The sequence below is a fragment of the Periplaneta americana genome, chromosome 3 (assembly GCF_040183065.1).
Source record: "Periplaneta americana isolate PAMFEO1 chromosome 3, P.americana_PAMFEO1_priV1, whole genome shotgun sequence".
NCBI lineage: Eukaryota > Metazoa > Arthropoda > Insecta > Blattodea > Blattidae > Periplaneta > Periplaneta americana.
Window position 1 is genome coordinate 153,698,221 of NC_091119.1, and position 22,284 is coordinate 153,720,504.

Genomic DNA, 22,284 nt, shown 5'->3' on the forward strand with positions numbered 1-22,284 from the left:
CGTCTTTACGTCAACGACGCGACATATACAACATTGTCGTGTGGGTTTCGGCTTTGTGGGCGTTGTTAGTCTTGCTTTCTCGATTGTTGTTCAACTTTAATATTATATATATATATATATATATATATATATATATATGGATGCATGTTCCCTATTGTGTTAATAATGACAACGATGACAATCTTGAAAAAATGTGCAATGGAGAAACTACATCTAAAAATATGTTTGTGTTCCTCAGGATGTAAAGCTGGTGGTAGTCACACAATTTTGCCATGGTGTAGGTATCATTGGTGCAATTATTACTGGTATTTTATTTGGCAATACCATTGTCCTGCCATCACCTGTGTTCGATGCTAAGAAAGCACTTGAAGCAATCATTAATGAAAGGTAAGTTTGATGACTGCATTTGATTTTACGAAAGGTTACGAACATAACATTTCTAGAATGTTTTACTAGTAGCAAATATGAGTAATTTCAACCAAATATAGCAAGTTATAATGACTTTAACTTGGATTAAAAACATTAATAAAAATGTTTTAATATTAGCACTATGTTTATTACCTACTCTAAACTGTCTCCCACTTATATTGAAACTCTGGAACATGCAGTCCTGATAACTGCATCACTCCTTAAAAATAGTAGGGGTGATAAGTCATTAAGGTCTAACGAAACCCTGTACAATAATTGTTTTTTAATTTATTTATCAGTTAAATCTTAGTTTATTCAATGAGACCAGACTAAGCAGGTAAATGTCAGTACTTGACAATAGAAAATAAGCACATTAACATACAGAACTCTGCATAAGTATAACACGCTATTGAAGATAGTTTCAATGCTGCACCAACCAGTAACAATGCTAATCTGTTCTTCGACATCATTGTAATATGTAGGGTATAAATTGAAGGGGAGGATTCATTCCGAGCTACCAAAAATATCATGAGTTATTAATTAATTTGCAGTTTTCCTTTATGTGACTGAACATCAACATCTACGTGGAGGATTTAGTAAAGAACTTTTTTTCAGAACGTGGGAGAAGTGATGTAGGAGGAAGAAGAATATGCTAAAGCATTCAAGATTTACTGATGATATGGCGTTGTTAGCAGAAGAGGAGATAATATTAAGGGATATGCTACTGGAGCTAAATGACAGCTGTGAGCAGTATGGGATGAAGATAAATGCAAATAAGACGAAGACCATGGTCATAGGAAGAAAAATAAAGAAGGTAAACGTGCGAATAATAAATGAGGCAGTAGAGCAAGTGAACAGCTTCAAATACTTGGGATGTACTATAAGCAGTAACATAAGCTGCTGCCAGGTAGTCAAAAGGAGGATAGCAATGGCAAAAGAAAGCTTTTAATAGAAAAAGAAGCATCTTCTGCGAACCTCTGGAAAAAGAAGTAAGGAAGAGAGTAGTGAAGTGCTTTGTATGGAGTATAGCATTGTATGAGGCAGAAACATGAACATTACGATGAAGTGAAGAGAAACGAATAAAGCCTTTGAAATGTGAATATGGAGAAGAATGGAATGTATGAAGTGGACAGACAGAATAAGAAATGAATTTGTGTTGGAAAGAATGAGTGAAGAAAGAATGATACTGAAACCGATCAGGAAGAGAAAAAGGAATTGGTTGGGTCACTGACTGAGAAAATACTGCCTACTGAAGGATACTCTGGAATGAATGGTGAACGGGAGAAGTGTTCAGGGCAAAAGAAGATATTAGATAATAGACGACATAAATATATATATCGATCATATGAAGAGACAAAGAGGAAGGCAGAAAATACCGCAGCTTCTTGAGGATGTTCCTCTGGAAACAAGACACCAAATGTACGTCCAACATAAAGGGGTGCCTGCACATTTCTACTATGTGGTAACAGCTCAGATGAATCAAGAATTCCCACATCGATGGATTGGTCGCGGTGGCCTTATCAACTGGCCTGCCAGATTCCCAGATTTAACACCCCTAGATTACTGCATCTGGGGGTGGATGAAAGACATCGTGTACCAGATTAGGGTGCAAACACGAGAAGAGTTGATTCAACGCATTCTCGATGCTGTGGCGACAATGAGAAATTAACATGTGAAGTTACGAAATACTATACGCACGGTTCACATCAGTGAAAATATGCAAATAGGCAACTTTAGATGCAGGGAGGAAATTTGAGACTGGTACAAAATGAAACACTTTTTTGTATTCTAATTATGATTTCCATTTTTGTCAGTGACATCCTCAAATAAAAAGTTTTTTCTGCTTTTTCAAATTTTGTAACTCTTTAATTATGAATGTCACCCCATTACTGTATTTACATTTTTTTGTTCCAAATAACACCAGGAATCACCTCCATAAACCGGGGGAAAACCTCGTGATACACCCTGTATAGCAAGCGATTAATTTTATTAATTTAATTACTCACAGATTTTTTTGAGATAAGGTCATAAAACTTGGGAGATGGATTAAGAATAAGTGTTTCTTCAATATGAATGAAATTCGCATGAATTAAAAATGTTGCATTCAAATATAAAACTATTTCTTTATTTTTTTTTCAATGAAGCGTTATTATGAGCATTCCTTAATATTGTTCGAATTAGTCTTTAAAATATTAAAATATGGTTGTTCAGGTTTACAATGGCGTCTCTTTAGTTTCGATAACACTTTATATAGGGTGTTTAGAATATTTCAAATTATGGATAACATGTAACTGCCACCCATTTGTCAGTCATCTGTATGACTAAAATATTAATGATATGGCAGTCATAGTTGGCAGTTTAATTTATCTTTATAATAACATTATTATATTAAAAGCAAAAAAAAAAAAAAAAAAAATTCATGACATCACTGGCATATTCTTAAAATGTTCTATGGAATAACTGTACAGTATTAGTTAATACAGTATGGATAGGATGAACTTATTTCTCAAATGACACTGTGCACATTAAATTAAAAGAAAAATTAGACTTGCTTCATATAAATCAGAGATTTTGAATTTTATCGGTTCCATAAGAATCATAATAGAACATTCTAAACATTTTGATTTCACAAGACAAGATGGTTAACTGTGAGTGAGCAAAAGTAATATTTTCTGTTTCTTATGCTGCATGTCTGGTGAAGAGATCAATTATTTATTACACTGTGATGGGCACAAGTGACGTTAAATGACAAACATATAATTATATCACATACATACGCATGGCATGTCACTTACATTAACCCCACAGCACTCATTCAATTAAATAATGAATTCCGAGTTTGCTTAAATGAGGTGCTCAGAGCACAAATGGTCCAATCCACAAAATTATATTTCCATTTTACCTCGTAAAATTGCGCGAAATGCGATACACAAACGAAAATTGTGCTGGAAAAACTTGTAGTGTTGATTAGGCCGAATTACATTTTGAAGAGAACAATATGAGGAGCTCTTTAAGGCAATAAACTCAATATATTAATTTTGTGGATTTGGCCATTTGTGCGCTGAGCGGCTCAAATGTACCTTGTTTATAGTAAAATTTATTATCATAATACTATTTTTAAATAATAATGATTTCAGGTCAAGAACTTAACTCGAGTTCAGAAAAATTTTTCTGAAAATTATACTCATATTTTATGCGAAAAATTATAATTTATTAACTGTTGCAGATATTGTGCTGATCATTTAATATATAAAGATGGATTTGCTAAGAATTACTGATGTATTAATAACCATTGCAGGTGCAGTCACATATTTGCAACCCCTTCCTTGTACAAGGAAATGATAGCAACAAAACTGGAACTGGATTTAGAGATCACCACACTCAAAGTGGCAACGTGTACAGGAGCCCCATGTACAAAGCAACTAGCCAAAAATATAAAAGAAATCTTCAACATTAATCGACTAAGTGTAAGATGGAAACCATGAAACTAGCAAGTAGCCTATAGGGGGCACAAAAACATCAAACAGATTTTTATTGCAAAAGGCAATGTTCAAAATAATATAATGCAATCATGCAATGAATAGTGCACAGAATTTCTATATACAGTGACACCAAGATAACACTTACAAGAGAATTAAAAATAGAGTTGCCAGGTCTTAGGTTATTCCCATAATCAGTGGTGTATTTAGATATTTCCCACCCCTAGGCACACAGTAAAATGCCACCTCTCAAATTTAATGAACATACATAACCTCTACATTTCGTAAATTGGTAATAATTTTATTATGACTCACCTAAAACGTCTTAGAATGATCTACATCTTGCTCCTCGCTCGGTGAAGGTATTTATCACATCCTCATAGTCCAGTGTCCTTGTAATATTATCACATCCTCGTAGCTCACTGTCCTTGTAATATTATCACATCCTCGTAGTCCAGTGTCCTTGTAATATTATCACATCCTCGTAGTCCAGTGTCCTTGTAATATTATCAAATCCTCGTAGTCCAATGTTCTTGTAATATTATCACATTCTCGTAATCCAGTGCCCTTGTAATATTATCACATCCTCGTAGTCCAGTGCCCTTGTAATATTATCACATCCTCGTAGTCCAATGCCCTTGTAATATTATCACATCCTCGTAGTCCAGTGTCCTTGTAACATTATCACATCCTCGTAGTCCAGTGCCCTTGTAATATTATCACATCCTCGTAGTCCAATGCCCTTGTAATGTTATCACATCCTCGTAGTCCAGTGCCCTTGTAATATTATCACATCCTCGTAATCCAGTGCCCTTGTAATATTATCACATCCTCGTAGTCCAGTGTCCTTGTAATATTATCACATCCTCGTAGTCCAATGCCCTTGTAATGTTATCACATCCTCGTAGTCCAGTGTCCTTGTAACATTATCACATCCTCGTAGTCCAGTGCCCTTGTAATATTATCGCATCCTCATAGTCTATAATGTCCTTGTAATATTATCACATCCTTGTATTCCAGTGTCCTTGTAATATTATCACATCCTCATAGTTCAGTGCCCTTGTAATATTATCACATCCTCGTAGTCCAGTATCCTTGTAATATTATCACATCCTCATAGTCCAGTGCCCTTGTAATATTATCACATTCTCGTAGTCCAGTGTCCTTGTAATATTATCACATCCTCATAGTCCAGTGCTCTTGTAATATTATCACATCCTCGCAGTCCAGTGTCCTTGTAATATTATCACATCCTCATAGCCCAGTGCCCTTGTAATATTATCACATCCTCGTAGTCCAGTGTCCTTGTAATATAATCACATTCTCATAGTCCAGTGTCCTTGTAATATTATCACATCCTCATAGTCCAGTGTCTTTGTAATATTATCACATCCTCGTAGTCCAGTGTCCTTGTAATATTATCACATCCTTGTAGTCCAGTGCCCTTGTAATATTATCACATCCTCATAGTCCAGTGTCCTTGTAATATTATCACATTCTCGTAGTCCAGTGCCCTTGTAATATCACTTTCAATTTGTAGAACTGCTAAGTTGCTAAGCCTTTCTTCTGTCAATTTTGTTCTATGGTAGTCCTTCAAGCTTTTGAGAGTGGAAAACGATCGTTCAGCTGAGCAATTTTTTGCCATCTCAACACAGAAAACTACGATTCATTTCGAATGAGAGAGACTGCAAAATTGCGTCATAACTCATAAGTATCAGTTTTGAAGTTCATTGAAGGATTGTACCTATTGATCTTCATTTTCACTTTCTCCTGGATTGTCGTCGAAATATCTAATGGACTTTTTTTTTTTCTTCTTTTCTCCACCTCATATACATCAACTCTACTAAAATTCTTGCCATAGGAAACGAAACCTTTCCCTTTATTGCTGCTTTTGGCAATGTGCTCCACAAGAAATGCATCAAACTCACTAATGAACTTCAGAGTTCCAGACACATCATTACATTTTCCATTATGCACGGAACCAAAATTGTCATCTTTTCCTCTAAGAGGAAGCCCTCGACTGGTCAATGTTTTCATGACTGCAACTACTCGTTTCAACAATGCCCGCCAGTAATAAATTTCTTCTTCCATTTGCTGAGTTATTTTCAAATCAATTCTTTCCGCGAAATTTGCTCTTTGTTTCAAAGCTATCAAACAATTCATGTAAACAGTTGCCTTCCCATAATGATTTCCTCGTGATTCTGCATTCTTCCAATCATTAAATCCATGAAAAAAAAATTACTATCACCAAAAAGCCGACAATGAGAACATTATCTACTGGTACATCTTCCTGGTACTAGGAGAGTAAACAAGAAAACATACGCAAATTTTGGAATAATTTACACTATTAAAAGTTTTTAGAAATCAAAACAATAAAAAAGTTACATATCTAGCTCGATAGTAGGCTAATACAATATACCGAGTCGAAGTGAAATAACCTTGCAGATTGAAAGAGACAATAGGGTACACGTAAATGAACAGAAAACCTATATTATGTTTTGTGATTAAATCCAGAGGAAATTATAAAATTGAATTTGAAGTTTCAGCAGTCTGGCAACATAGTCACTAATACACTCTACTCGAGATGCAGATGTAAGAGGTCAACGAACTCGGTGAGTCTCCGTATATAAGTTGCTGTTTGCTGAGGCATTGCCACAAACTCACTTCGTGCAGTGCCTTGAATTTAGGGTGTTTTAAAATTAAATTTACACGAAAACCGTGCACGCTATTGAAATACGCCATAAGGATAAATTTTTCTTTATTAGATTTCCTATCGATATGGACAAAAATCACGATTCTACTCGCAATAGTTACTGAATAAAAGATTGTTAAACTTTTTTTCTAAAAAAATCTATGAACTTACCACCAATATGATATTACAGATTTTTGCTACTTGCAACATGAGCTATTCGCTCTGGAAAACTGCAAGGTTATTTCACTTCCACCCTGTATATAAACTTTTTAATCTTAATTAATATCTTGGTAATGCATATACCATTGTTTACTATTATTGCAGTCACTGTATGGAATGACAGAAGTGGCAGCAATATTTCTGTCTTGCCCTGAAGACTCTGAGGAGCAAACAATGACTACAGTGGGCTACATAATGGATCACTGTGAGGCAAGAAACTTGAACATTAAATTTTGTAAAACAAATTAAAGTACCTAAGTTAAACAACACAGATAATATATCGTGTACTCTTAGGTTAAAGCTGTAGATAAGGAAGGAAGAATGGTACCAATGGGAACTCCTGGAGAGCTCTGGGTACGAGGCTACAGTGTTATGAAGCAATATTGGAATGATGACGAAAGGACTAGACAGTTTATTTCTTCAGATAAATGGGCAAAAACTGGGTAAGATTGTTATTATATGCGCTGAGTTTGAGAACAAATATTTAAATCTTATTAATAATTAAAATGCACTTTTGTTCCCGTATTTTGTAGTTAATTTACTTACTTCTTATGGCTTTTAGAGAACCCGGAGATTCATTGCCGCCCTCACATAAGCCCACCATTGGCTCCTATCGTGAGCAAGATTAATCCAGCCTTAATCTTCATATCCACCTCCCTCAAATCCATTTTTATATTATCTTCCCATCTACTTCTCAGCCTCCCCAAAGGTCTTTTTCCTCCAGCCTCCCAACTAACACTCTACATGCATTTCTGGATTTGCTCATACTGCTACATATCCTGCCCATCTCAAACATTTGGATTCAATGTTCCTAATTATGTCAGGTGAAGAATACAATGCGTGCAGTTCTGCGTTGTGTAACTTTCTCCATTCTCCTGTAACTTCATCCCTCTTAGCCCAAAATATTTTCCTAAGCACCTTATTCTCAAATACTCTTAACCTCTGTTCCTCTCCCAAAGTGAAAATCCAAGTTTCATGACCATACAGAACAACTGGTACCGGTAATATAACTGTTTATAAATTCTAACTTCCAGTTTTTTTGAGAGCAGGCTGGATGACAAAAGTTTCTTAACCGAATAACAACAGGCATTTCCCATAGTATTTATTCTGTGTTCAATTTCCTTCCGAGTGTCATTTATATTTGCTCCAAGATATTTGAATATTTCCACCTTTTCGAACGATAATCTCCAATTTTTATATTTCCATTTCGTACTATGTTCTGGTCACAAGACATAATCATATACTTGGTCTTTTCAGGGATTTACTTTCAAACCTATCTCTTTGCTTGCTTCAAGTAAAATTCCCGTGTTTTCCCTAATCGTTTGTCGATTTCTTCCTAACATATTCACGTCATCTGGATAGACAAGGAGCTAATGTAACCCGTTAAATTTTGTAGTCAACACTATAAATAATATGCCTTCTGACAGATATTACATGTAAATTAAATTAAACATGCAAACATGGTTTTCTTCGATTATCATGACAATAGTAATCACTTAGCACATAGTATTTATTAGTCCATATGCTTTAACACTAGAATGCCCAAATGGATCAATTTTACCGATGGAATCTTAAAATGCACATATTGTACATTAATTATTTTTATAAAACCATCTCCTTTTAAGAGTCTTTCTGATTTACCTTCAACGCCCAAGTGAGTCATTTCAACCCAGATATGAGTAAAGTTATGTATTTTTGTACTGTATTTGAAATCCTGATTCTCATTTTACAATTATGTTTATTTTATTCAAGCAACAATGACATTATGTATTTGGCATTTTGCATCAATGCACAAAATCCAAGAAGCATTCATATACTGTACCTAGATTACTTCATAGTATTCCTTTAACACGAATGTGATAAACACACTGTCTCATAGACCTCATCGAAAAATTTTGGGTGTAAATGAGCTCATCGCTGAGATCTAAGATTATAAATGAAAATTCAGATGGGGAAGAGAAAAAAAATTATGGTTTATTTAACGACGCTCGCAACTACTGAGGTTATAACAGCATCGCTGGTGTGCCGGAAATTTGTCCCGCAGGAGTTCTTTTACAAGCCATTAAATCTAGTAAAATGAGCCTGTCGCATTTAAACACACTTAAGTGCCATCAACCTGGGCCGGGATCGAACCCGCAACCTCGGGCACAGAATGCCAGAGCTATACCAACTGCGCCACTCAGGACGACCTGGGAGAGAAATATTCTCTCACGAAGATGATGATTTTGTGCCTCCACAAGATGATTCATGCAACGATTCTGTAGATAATAGTGAGATTGAAAAGACTGCAGAAACATCACATGAAAATAACGAAACAGATAAGTTCTATTACTATTATTATTATTATTATTATTATTATTATTATTATTATTATTATTATTATTATACATGATAATTCAGAATCCAAAGATCAATCAAAACGTCGCAGATATGAAATAAAGCAGTACTGTAAGGAAAACAAGAGTATCAGTAAAAGCCTACATTGCAAGAAAATGGTCTACAGTACTAAAAATACATATGTGTCAGGTGTGTGTGATCATCGGCAGTTTGATGTCTGTAATACTGCAGTTTCATTTCTATAAAAGTATCATTTCTTCTCCTACAATTTTTTGTCATTTTGAAGTAAAATACCATTGTTACTTAGTTCAATTGTTGTATACTCCTAATAAAATGTTCAAAAAATATCGATATAAAGTTAAATATAAATACTGAAATAAAAGTACATAAGAATATCTTATCAGAGTATTAAATATTATAATTTGGGTTAAGATTACTCGTTTGGGTGTTCTAGGTGAACAGAAACTGCGGGAGTAAAAGATGTAGATTTTATACTTAAGTAACTTACTATTAGTGAAACTCAAGTTACCGGTACTTGTTTAACTGAGTATTATTGCAATGTACAATTTTTTACACAGAATTCAAAAACTGCGTACGCAATGAGGTTTAAAAAATTACTATCATTTTACTGCATTTAAAACATTTATATGTTGTTACTTTTTGACATTTATATTGCATATTACACTCCGTAATGCATATTTTAAGATTTTATAGAGCATGTTTGCAAGCATATTTCAAATTTTATGCATATAAATCCGAGCTCTAGTAATTACTTATCAGTACTTGTCAAGTGATAAACAATATTAAAAATAAACCATTCGAGATGTTGTAAAACAAAACTCAAAACTCTATTACAAGCACTTGCCCACACGAACAAATTCAGTATCTTATTAATGGTGTATAGAGATGAGTGGCAGCATGTGAAACAGAGTTAATTCTTTCTCAAATACCTACACTGCATGGTATTATACGACTCTTAAATAATTTGTGATGAGAAACGAACACGGATTCTGAGAATACATTTTCAATTTTTTCTGAAATTAAGTTTTTACTGAAAAATAATGCTACTTTATTTTTCCTTGCTATGGTTACATTAATTTTACAAAATATATTCAAGCAAATATCTTTAAGCTCAAAAATACTTGTCTGAAGAAGTTTTCTATTGGATATATAATTCAGTAAGTAATAATCAATTTCTTTAACATAAAACAGTCTTCTTTAGTTCTATTTCCATAATAGGCAGGTTATGTTACTTTTAGAGATTAATTCATATACCTAATGCTAAAATTTTTATTTGAAAGAATTCTGTTGTAGATGATGCATTATATCTCTGCCAGTGAATGTCCATTAAATTTTAAATGGTGGTTTATCTTGATCATGGGTATTAGAGTATTAAAAAGCATTATAACCATTTGCTATCTCTCTTTCCCATCATCGCAAACTGTGACGTTGCACAGAAGCAGAGATATAATGAAAGATAAGTACGGTACTTACTAGCTGTTATACACAGAGAATATGGATGTAATATTTACTTTCCACAGGGATCTATTTGTGCTGCATGATGATGGATACGGTAGAATCATAGGACGAACCAAGGATGTGATCATTCGGATAGCAGACAAAATCGTTCCTTCTGAAATAGAAGAGTTCTTTGAGGCACATCCTGATATTCTGGAGGCTCAGGTAAAGATGGATACTGGCATAAATATAAAACGTAATGATGCTTCTGGTAAGTCTCTTCCACCACAATTGAAACCTAGCTATTAAATAACATAAATCCAGTCTGCTAATCAGTCAAATTCTCATAAACATTAACGAATATTTTAATATATTTTGCTTTATTATTGTAAGTCTAGAAGATCAAATTAATTTATAATTTTTCAAAATAATCCTTCAGGTTGTTGATAGGCAATAACACTTGCCTGCGATCAGGATGCTGCTTTATTCCTTGCTGAAAAAAAATCTTTGCTCGGTGGTATAGTCATTTCCAAACTTCTTCGATCACCAGGTCATTTCTTGCAAATGCTTTGCCTCATAAGCTTTGTCTGTGGTTCAAAGTTTTACACGGATAAATCCGAGCTATATGGAAGATGTGGCAACACTTCACAGCCAAGTTCAGTCAGAGTATTTTTGTGCAGTGAGAATGGTTGTTGTCATGAAGAGAGATGATGCCTTTAGACAATTTTTCACGTCTTCTGAATCTTAAGCTTTCCTCAATTTGCTTTTTAAAGGATTACTATAGTATGCTACATTCATGTTTATTGATCTAAGAAGGAATCAAATTAATGTAGGCAATAATGGTTTCAGGACCGTACTGGCAAACCCAAGTCTCATTGGTTATCACAATTCTATCTAGAAACTTGTTACCCTTTAGAGTTGTAGCACTGGAGGAAACGAAATTAGACGTATCTTGCTTTTCTCCCGTATCCTGAGCATCCATCTTGCAAACACTTCTGAAAATTTTAGCTTTCCCATTTCCCCCAATATCTTGAGCTCCAATCTTGCATATAATTTTGAAAATTTTAGATACTGGTGAATAATTTCCTCGATAAAGCTGATTATTTACTTTCTTATCCAACTCACAGACACTTCCTCATCAGTTTTCCTGAATAAGTTCAACATATTGAGTCTTTTGTTCGTTGACAGAAGTCATAAGATTTGCAGCATGTAGAAAATTAGAAACTAAAGTGCACACATTCTTCAAATGATTTACACCAATCAAATGAAAACCTAATGTATGCTTTTCATTGGATCTTTTATTTCACTGAGACAATGAAGGCGGGAGTGGAGAGAAACTTTAAATCTTTGCATTTTTTTTAAAGCAAATATTTCACGTTCAGTTTTCAATATGCAGGTTTTCGGTGTGCCAGACCCAAAAGTTGGAGAAGAGGTATGTGTCTATCTCCAGCCAAAAAAGGAAGTAAAACTTACTGAAGAAGACATTGTGAATTACTGTAAAGATAAGGTAAGTGGTTACAGGGGATTTTAAACCAATAATAATATGTTAAATATATTTGGGCATGCCAATGAAAAGCATATACAGTAGAACTCCGATTATCCGACACCCTATTAACCGATTGACGGATTATCCGACTATCTTTCTCTCACTCTTTTTTTTTTTTTTTTGCTACAGAAACATATGAAGTACAACTGTACGTTATATTAATACGTATTTTCATCTAGACAGTGTTATTATAAGCCTTAGCACTTATCCAGTTAGGTCTACTGTTCGAGTGCCGTACTGTACAACTTCTATATAAAATGTATTTCATGAGTGTCAAAAGAAAACGTTTTGTGATAAGTATAGAAAAAATGCAAATAATTGAGTGATTTGGGGAAAGAGAAACTGTGGCTCATCAAGCATCAGAATACGAGACTGATATTACAACTGTGCGCGATTTAATAAGAATCAAGGATAAAGTGTATACAGTATGTAAATCTACAACATGAGACCTCTAGGTCTACTATTCCTATCTTTCCACTGACAGCCATTACAAGGAGTTTCCTTGCCCCTTGAAACCACGTTGTTGAAAACCGAACTTAAATTAGTGAACTTCTGATGCACTACCTAGCGCAGGGCTGGGCATTGGGAGCGGAACTAGACTCTAAACGGGGACGCTTAATATTCATCCGTCATTGAATCAACGCTGTGCGGTGTTCGGCAGGGAAGAAAGGGGATGAAGAGAAATCATAAGGCTCCCCGTGAGAGAGTAGAATCCGTTCTTGCTGCCCAGCCCTGACCTAGCGAGTTAAACATAAGACCTCGGAGGAAATTACGAAACTTCAGCTCTTATTCACTTAATTTACGAAAATATTTTATGGTACAGATTATCCGATTTTTTCGATTAACCGTCCAGTTCACCCCCTTCATTACCTCGGATAATAGAGGTTCTACTGTACTTGCAATTATCTTATTTGCTCGAGTCAGAACTATCTCACCAGTCAGATAACTGGCAACAGAATATTATTTTTCTATCGCCATATCAGTATATATTATGGAACTTGCAATGCACTACATAATTACAAAACTTTGTGATCAGTATAAAATTTCATCTACTTAAACGAATGTCGGTAAACACTAAATGTGTTCATATTTACGACACTTCTGTAAACTTTTTGTGTTTCAGATTGCTGATTTCCTGATTCCTCGGTACATTAGGTTTGTCAGTGATTTTGAAAAAACGGCAGTGCTTGGTAAAGTGCAAAAGAAAAAGCTTCTTGAAAGGTTGCAATCAGAAATCAGTAGCACAAATAATTCTTAATGTAAGGTAGTACTGGTAATGAAGTCAGCTGTAATATGTCTATTTTGGGTATAAACGATTTAAAATTAGGAGAATTATCTTTCGAATTAATTCATTTTTAATGTGCGCAATATTTATACAGTATACCTAGGTATGCACTATAATTGTTCATTTATATGTCCAAAAATTAAGGACTGCTCCAATTTTAATATAATTTACTTCGAAAAGTATGTAAGCTGTAGGAAAACAGTTAGTCTCAATATAGACAGCTAACATCTCCTAGTTTATTAAGCATATGGCCAACAAATGCACATGCACTGGCTATTAATGAAAATGTCATTGTCAAAAAATGGCGCTATCGAAACCTCAGTTTTATTGTGTTCCTCATTCTGTTGTGACTGCAGAAAGAGGAAGACGAGATCATTTTTCAATAAGACAGTGTACCACCTCACTTCCACCTCACTACCTCGAGCATCTCTCTGCACTGCAAAGATTAAAACTTGATGAGGTGGCCTCCGTATTCACCTGACCTAACACTGTCTGTGATTTTTCCTGCGAGAATATATAAAGGACAATGTCTATTTTCCTTCTTTGGCCAATAACCTGCAGTAGCTAGACATCGCATTACAGCTGTGGTGCAGGGGATAGATGATGACATGCTGTGCAGAGTGTGGGAGGAATTGCAATATTGCCTAGATTGACTAGAGGAAAATACATCGAGAATTTGTAAGGTTTCAAAGAAAACTTGGAAAGATTACTTGTCTATTGGCACTTACTGCGTCGCTATAGCATTAATAGTTAGAGATAAAATATTATGAAACTGGAGCATAATTTTGGGATAATGTGTATAATTTTAACGAAATATGATAGAGATGTGAAACAGCTATTAAACGAAAGATTTAGAACCCTTCACATGAGGCCACTTTTAGAAGCACTGCCACTTGTGAATAATGAATATAAATGAGTGTCTTCAGATGCTGCCACAGCCACAGAATAATGGCGTTGCAGATGGTTTGAGTGGTTGGCTTTGCCGCTGGTGTCGGCCACTAAAAGTGGCGCTTCTCATCACGATATATGGAATTAAATTGTAGGTTTCAGACGGGGCTATAGCCACACCACTATTTTAGTGGCACGTCTGTGATGCTGCTAATGGACGACTGTTGGGCCACCAATTCCTTACACCACCGCAACAGTATACAGCCTATTGTGCCATGGTGTCTTTTTTTTTTTTCTAATTTCATTGGTAATTTCTGCTAAAAGCTCTTGAAATGATTTCTTAAACATGCGAAAATACGGGGGGGGGGGGGGGGAAAGAAAAAAAACTTTTTAATAATCCTGATGTAAATCATCAAATAGTGTGAAAGAGTCCTCGATTCTGTCTTTTCAAAACCAATGGATGGACCCAGACTCTTCTTCTATTTTTTCGTCTATCTTTCTCCACATGAATAAAGCTGCCAAAAGTTTATCTCTCTCTATATCCATGTTCACTGGAAGACTGAAAAATTCTCTACAAAAATGTAGTGTATTAAGGAGTGCTTCAAACGCGTGTTTGCAGTGCCACTAACACACATTCACAGCGTCACTAATGAGCCGCTAGTGCACTACTAAGTGGTCTCGTCTGAAGAGGCCCTAACTATTCAAGATTTTGTCCTATCATGGTTGCCATGGTTACATTCTTACTGACTATTACTGTTACAGTCCACAATATAGAAGTAAAGAAAAACTGCAGTACATTTTATAATTCGAAACATTTGGATAACTTATTTTTACTACAGTACTACAGTACTCGCCACACAAAAACAATATTCGCTGTCGAAAAAACAGGAAGCATATCAAACAAAGGTAGATCGTCTGTAGGCAATGTGCCTGTTAAAGCCATTTTTTAAGTCTATTTGGTGAACATTTTTTTTTTTTATCCAATGCCACCAGGTTGTCTTTTCGACATTTCTGGTCTTCTCTCCTGGCTGTGGCTTAGTTGTAACCCACTTCTGAGGTTGGGGCGCCTGGAAGGCGGAGTTACATTACCCCGATGATGTGATAGGATGATTATGATAATGTGGTGCCAGGAGAGGTCTTAAATCTAAACTTAACCTAAATTCCAGACCATGGACGAACACAGGAATAATCCCCTCTAAGGAAAAATTCCTGTGCTCTAACCGGGAATCGAACCCGGGACCTCATGAACTGTAGCCAGAAGCTCTGACCACTAGACCATGAGGCTGGTCTTGTTGAACATATTTACGCACTGATAACTTGGCTTCAACAAACTCACCAATTTGCACAGTCTATTTGAAAGCATTTTGTTCAGTAGGCTTCCTGTTTGTTTCAACTGTTTATCCCGATGACGAATGTTATTTTCGTGTGGTAGATCCTCATTAAATACATGACAACATTCATATTGGACAAGATTAAATGATTACAATTTTGCAAGCCATAACACTTACTGCTCCCTTCTTCTTATGTCCATCTTGTTGATTGTAATAATAATAATAATAATAATAATAATAATAATAATAATAATATTGGTAAATAATTATGCTAGGCCTAACTATGATAGGACGAAAAGTTGAGATATTCTTTCATGTATTATAATATAATATAATATAATCCGTGGTGCACCAGCACTTTAAGGACCCAGACAGACCAGCTGGCTGCTAGCCTCACGTCCACATGCCAAAGCAGAGGTGGTCGATCATCCAACCAGAATGGAGGTATTGTGTGGTTAGCACGATGATCCCCCTACCCGTTACAGATGGTTTTCGTAACCGGGTTTCACTATCTATCGTAGTTCCGCAAGTGCATCATGATGCTGGGTAGGCACCATTCCCATATACTGGCCGAAATTACATGAGAAAATTTCTTCCGCCATCAGGACTCACACCAACGTGCAGTTTGTAATGCAAGCCCTAGGCAGGATGCCTTAGACCACAACGCCATGGCATGGGACTCCTATTAATATTAGACTAGCTAAGATAAATACAGAGTGATTCAAAAGAATGGGAAATTTTGAAACTGAAATTTTTGGAAGCAAATAAATATTTTGAATACATTTATTCATGCCTATTAATAATATAGATTATGCCACTGATGAATTTCATATCCGTAATTATGTCTTGAAGATGACATCCAGTAGGTGACCACTATCTTTGCGCAGACATTCCTGCAGTCTCTTAGGGATATTTTGCATGATTAGACGCAACATTTCAACAGAAATATTGACGATTTCCTCTTGGATCCTCACTTTCAGTTCTTCAGATGTAGCAGATCAACTACTGCGTACTTTGCTCTTAAGATGACTTTAGTGTCAATGAAATGTCACCATTTTTCAGAATAGCGTGATTGTCAAATAATTGTCATATAGTTTCCATCGATATTCGATGTTTGTGGAAAATTCTGCAATTCATCTGCTGCAAAGTTTTCTAGTAAGACAACATACCGAGCAGAATTTACAGTGGTCATGTACCCATTATCAGTTGAAGTGGGTCTTGTCCGACATCCACAGTTTGTTAATGAAATTGTCTTTCTCGTTCACCTTCTCCATCATTCATTCACTCGATGCATTAGTTGATTGTCAGTTTGAGTTGCTGAACGATCTGTAGCTTTAATGGATAGAACTTCAAATTCAGTGACAGTAACTTATTCTTTGAACACTTGAACTAAACACTTATACAGCCATTGCATGACATTGAACTGAATGTTTTGGGCTTCTTATGGCAGCAGCTCGAACAGCCTTGGTAGTGTCTTGTGTACGAGAGGTTCATGGTCTTCCTACAGATTTCTTTTTGAGATCCGAGCCAGTTTCCTCAAAATTACGTACCCATGTGTTAGCTGAATGTGTTGATGAAACACAATCGTGTCTAAATTAAAGTAGTGTCAAAATTCTCTATGTGCGGCCTCCATGCTGTCATTGTTCTTGTAATATGCTTTAACCACAAAAGCACGATGCACATCACTCCACTGTGTCATGTTAACAAAATGGCAAGACACCAGTAGCAGGATTTTATGTCATTTCAACTCTACCTACCTCCTATGACTGCCATCACACTTATCAAAATTTCCCTTCCCTTTGAAAATTTCCAATTTTCTCTAATATAATAGGTTATGAAATAAGAATATTAGCCACATAATCATGTACATTAAGGAACAGCCTACACGACAACCATTACTAAAATTTTGCACAGTTTCATTATCTTTTTATTAACATTATTTCGCAGTGATAGGTTTTCAATGTCATGTTACAGACTATCATGTTTTGTTCATAAAGATGTTAGTACAGAAAATTCATCCCATGTCCGAAAGATGCAAATGCACTGTATTCGTGATAGGTGAAAACAGGTTACATAGCCACAAAGGCTTTCCTTTTGTTTATAATTAATCTAAACTTGCTGAACAAATTCACATCAGTCTGCTTCTTGTTCACTTATAACGTATAATATCGATTATTTTTATCCAGTGTGGTATGCATATACAGTGCGTCCAAAAAAGTTGCAGTCTAGATCCAAAGAAAAAAAAAATGTCCTCTAAGTTAGAGACGATTTTTATTTTCTTTTGACAGAACTACAATGTGTCAAATTTGAAGGATAAAAAGTCTCACTTGCATGTGTTTATATCTGACGTTAAAGGGAGACGCTGTCATTTGACCCTCTACTATTTCTTATCTTTGCAAAGGTTAACCATGTATGCTCTTCAGAATGCACTGGGTTTGTGAGGTTCAGTAAATGGATCTGCATGGTCCCCTAACCTTACTTTTTTTTTTACTGTGAGTATATTTAAAGATTCTGGTGTATTACAAGACTAAAGACTTCGAGATATTACATGTCAGGAGATTGGTGAGCAACAAGGAATTGTTTAAAAAAAATGTGCTCTCCACTACAACAAAGGACTGAATGCTGTGTACTAAAGACTAGAGCACTTATTGTAGCAGTAACAATGAAGGTTTTCTAGAACCATAGTTATTATTTTTTAACCTATATTCAATTAGAATTTTTTTACTTATTTTCTGTATACTTTCTACCATCTTTGTCTTTGTCTTTGGACATTCTGTATATTTATGAATTTAAGCAATACAAATTCTCATATAAATTGTCTATAAATTGATTTTACCTGAAATAAAATTCAGGTATCTTTACTGCTTTTAATATTTTTATTCTTCCCAATAACTACTGAACTAGAAATCAAAGGAGAAAACAATTTTTCCTTGCCATTGCAATAAAAGTAAATATGTTCCATACTAAGGCTAAACACTATCTTACCTTTCTCAGCTTCTATGCAAGAATATTCTATGCATTATTAACCTTCCAGTGCTGGCGCCAAGTCTCACAGACCCGGCACAATTACTTTTACTATTTACTCTGAAGTGTTGGGGGGTAGAAATCTGTTTCTCCACCTAGCTTCCTGTTTATTTCCATAGTTGACATATGAGTGCCGATGTGGCTATTTGTGCAGCAGTAAGCGAGATAATTACGTAAAGGGTCTGTCAGACTTGGCGCCAGTGTTTGCGTTACACAGTTTCATTTTGAAGTTTTAGTGCTTAAGAATTATTTGTGGTAGTAACGAACTGATTGGTTCAAATATCAACGGATTATTCTGTTTACTGATGATATGAAACATTTTGCTAGTTTTTAATTAATATTTAGCTTACGAAATACTTCAAAAATGTCTTATGAAGAAAATGAAAAACGAGTTGTGACTTTGCTAGATACTTCTAAAATGTCTTACAAAGAAAATGAAAAATGAGTGTGAGTTTGCTAGACGAGGTTGTAAGCTGTGAGAATGATAGTGATCCCTGTGATGATGACGCCGACACTGATGAAGAGGATGGTGAAGTGGAAGTATTTTATGGCAATACAGATACAGAAAAGGAAGGTGAGCACGAGTGGTGATGATGAACAATTTAAGATTCCGAAGAAAGTTCCTAGAGTTCCCGGTTTCAAATCTAAAGATGGTACGGTATGGAGACAACACTGCTCACCAAAGGCTGTTAGGACTCGGCAGTGTAATATTGTGACGCATCTACCAGGTGTGAGGCCATGTGCTAGAGAGGCTAAAACTCCTACTGATAGTTGGTCTCTTGTTTTTGATTATGGCATATTAAATGTTATTTATTTTTATTAGTCATCTACGTTTTGACAATACAGAAACAAGAAACGATAGAAAATAATGGAATAAGTTAGCTCCAATTCGTCAGGTGTTTGAAATGTTTTAGAACAACTGCAAAAAAGGGTACACAATAGGTGAATTTGCAACAGTAGATGAAATGTTGGAGGCTTTCAGAGGCAGATGCTCATTCAAACAGTATATGCCTAAAAAACCTAATAAATATGGCATCAAAATTTTTTTCCTTAGTTGATGCTAAGACATGGTATGTCCTAAATATGGAACCATATGTTGGTCAACAACCAGAAGGTCTATTTAGGGCAAAAAATGATCCTCAAAGTATAGTCGAGCGACTTTTTCAACCAATATCAGGAACAGGGAGGAACATTACATGTGATAATTGGTTCACTTCCTTTCCACTTATTACAAGCTTGCTGAATCGCCATAGAACAACCTGTATGGGAAGAGTTCGAAAGAATAAAAGGGAGCTGCCAATAGAATTTGTGGGTTCCAAAAAGAGACCAGTGGGATCTAGTGTGTTTGGTTTCCAAGAAGACATTACCATTGTTTCTTACTTTCCGAAAAAGGGCAAAAATGTAATTTTAGCATCTAGTATGCATCATGATGACTCAATAGATTCATCAACAGGTTACAAAAGTAAGCCAGAAATTGTCACCTTCTATAACTGCACGAAGAGAGGTGTCGACGTGGTTGACAAACTTTGTGCTTATTATATTAATTGTTAAAATTTGTGCTGCCTATGACGTCGTAAGAAATGCCAGAAGATGGCCAATGGTGATGTATGCACTACTGAATATTGTTGGAATAAACTCGCAAGTGATTTGTATCTTTAACAATCAGAAGGAAAACAGTGTCCACAGGAAGTACGTGAAGGAGTTGGCCGTGGGATTAACAGATGATCACTTGAAACGTAGAGCTGCCCTTACAAATCTTCCATGTGAAGTACGAGAAAGAGGAAGAGGTTGCTGGAACATCTTTTCAACATGTTAAGGTTGATCAGTCTCCAGAGGGAACGAGAAAAAGGTGCTTTTTCTTCAAAAAGAACAGTAAAACAAAATACTTTTGTAAAATACGTAAGAAATGTATATGTTTAAGTCCTGCTCAGTTTTCATGCTCTGAATGCAGTGCTTAAATGATCTTCTGTCTCAAACCAGTATTTAAATATTATTTTTACTTTGTAAGGAAAACCATACACAATATTTCAATTGTTTGCTGATTTGAAAGTCTTTTGTTGATAAAATTCACATTAAATTCACTTTTTTTTTTCAATCTTTTAAAATTAATTAAAATAGATGTTATATAACAACAAACTGCTTATTATTTGCAATTCACCCATTTCAGTATATCCTATGGATGCTGTCAAATTGCTAAAATATTAATAAATTGGTTGGAAGAGTAAGAAATAAAATTAAATATATATGGGTCTACCAGACTTGGCGCCAGCAGTGATGTTCTGAAAGAGGGCGCCACTACTGGAAGGTTAAATCCCTGTCCTCCCTAAAAGTGATGAAAACGAAGTTTTTAAAATGAAATATGTTCAATTCTTTTAATCTATAAGCACATGACTGACCCAAGAAGCACATGAGTAATCCTGGACTGATAAGGCAACACGAGGATAAAAGCATGTGATTATCAATCTGTAATATCATATTACAATGGGTATTTTGATTTGCCTCCATATGTGATAAAAATTCGTTCCCTTCTAATGCTAATAGCTCTATTTTAACTGGTTTTTTTCTCTACTTGCTTCATTTTTTATGTATATTAATTTTAATTTAATAAAACTGCAATATAATGTTCCTTTAATAGTCAAAAGTCTCAACAAAAATTGTACATTTTATAAAGTTTCATAACTGCAAAGAATGTTATAATCTTGACACTGTCTCAAAAGTTTATGTTGATATGTTGGAACTTTTCAGTACAAAAGGATCAGACAAAATATGTTATACTCACAATTTTCAATAAAACAAAGCTTATGTCTAACAGTACATCATTACCGCACGTATTTTCACTTGGTCAGATCACTAAATTAGAGTAATGGAGTGAAGGTATAATATTTCCGACACGACACAACATCCTGTACACTTGCTAAAAAATCTACCCAACAGACATTCTATTCTATATATACGAGTTCTCCAAAAGCTTTACACCACACTTCCTCTTTTACTGTTCTATGACGAAAAAAGAATCTAACTTGTAATATACAAAGCTAAATTTTAACATATCAAAGGTGGAATTTCGAAATAATCTACCATAGAAAGTGAATTTAAAATGGCTACTGGTAGTTTCTTACACCTGAATATATGCAGATGTCTGACAAGTTAAAGATTTATTACAAGCTACTTACTAAAGAAAGTGAAGATATCTGAATATGGCATAAATACTTCTTTGGAAGATATCTTACAATGGTTGTCAAAACACAAGTACCTAAAACAAGTTTCTTGTGTGACGAAACCATTGCGTCTAAACTAAGAGATTCAAAGATAATCTTCCTGTAATGAAAAATGTGACTTCTTGATAAGATGCAATATATTTATTAAATGAGATGCAGATTCGTGTTTCCAGTGCCATATCTATTAAATGGACAAAGATTACACTACAATATGACAAACATGTAATTAATACATTGCCATATTTTCTATTTACTTTTGAAAATTTTGGTTAAGTACCGGGTAAGTGATTTCTAAAATGTAACTTTTGGAGCAACCTTTGAAGTGTAGGAAAAGGGATTCGTGTGGCCTGAAGACTTACCTTCCTTCTGAGTTGGGTGATGTCATTAAATAAACACAAC

At 35.1% G+C, this 22,284-nt stretch overlaps 1 protein-coding gene across 1 annotated transcript; it reads left to right on the forward strand.

The window, feature by feature from the left end:
• Positions 1-242: 242 nt before the first annotated feature.
• LOC138697155 (medium-chain acyl-CoA ligase ACSF2, mitochondrial-like) lies at positions 243-13,829 on the forward strand. Its single transcript, XM_069822732.1, has 6 exons — positions 243-387; positions 3,707-3,875; positions 6,904-7,241; positions 10,677-10,818; positions 11,990-12,100; positions 13,263-13,829. The coding sequence occupies exons 3-6, from the start codon at positions 7,120-7,122 to the stop codon at positions 13,395-13,397; spliced, it is 510 nt and encodes a 169-aa protein (XP_069678833.1). The 5' UTR covers positions 243-387; positions 3,707-3,875; positions 6,904-7,119; the 3' UTR covers positions 13,398-13,829.
• The last annotated feature ends 8,455 nt before the right edge of the window (positions 13,830-22,284 follow it).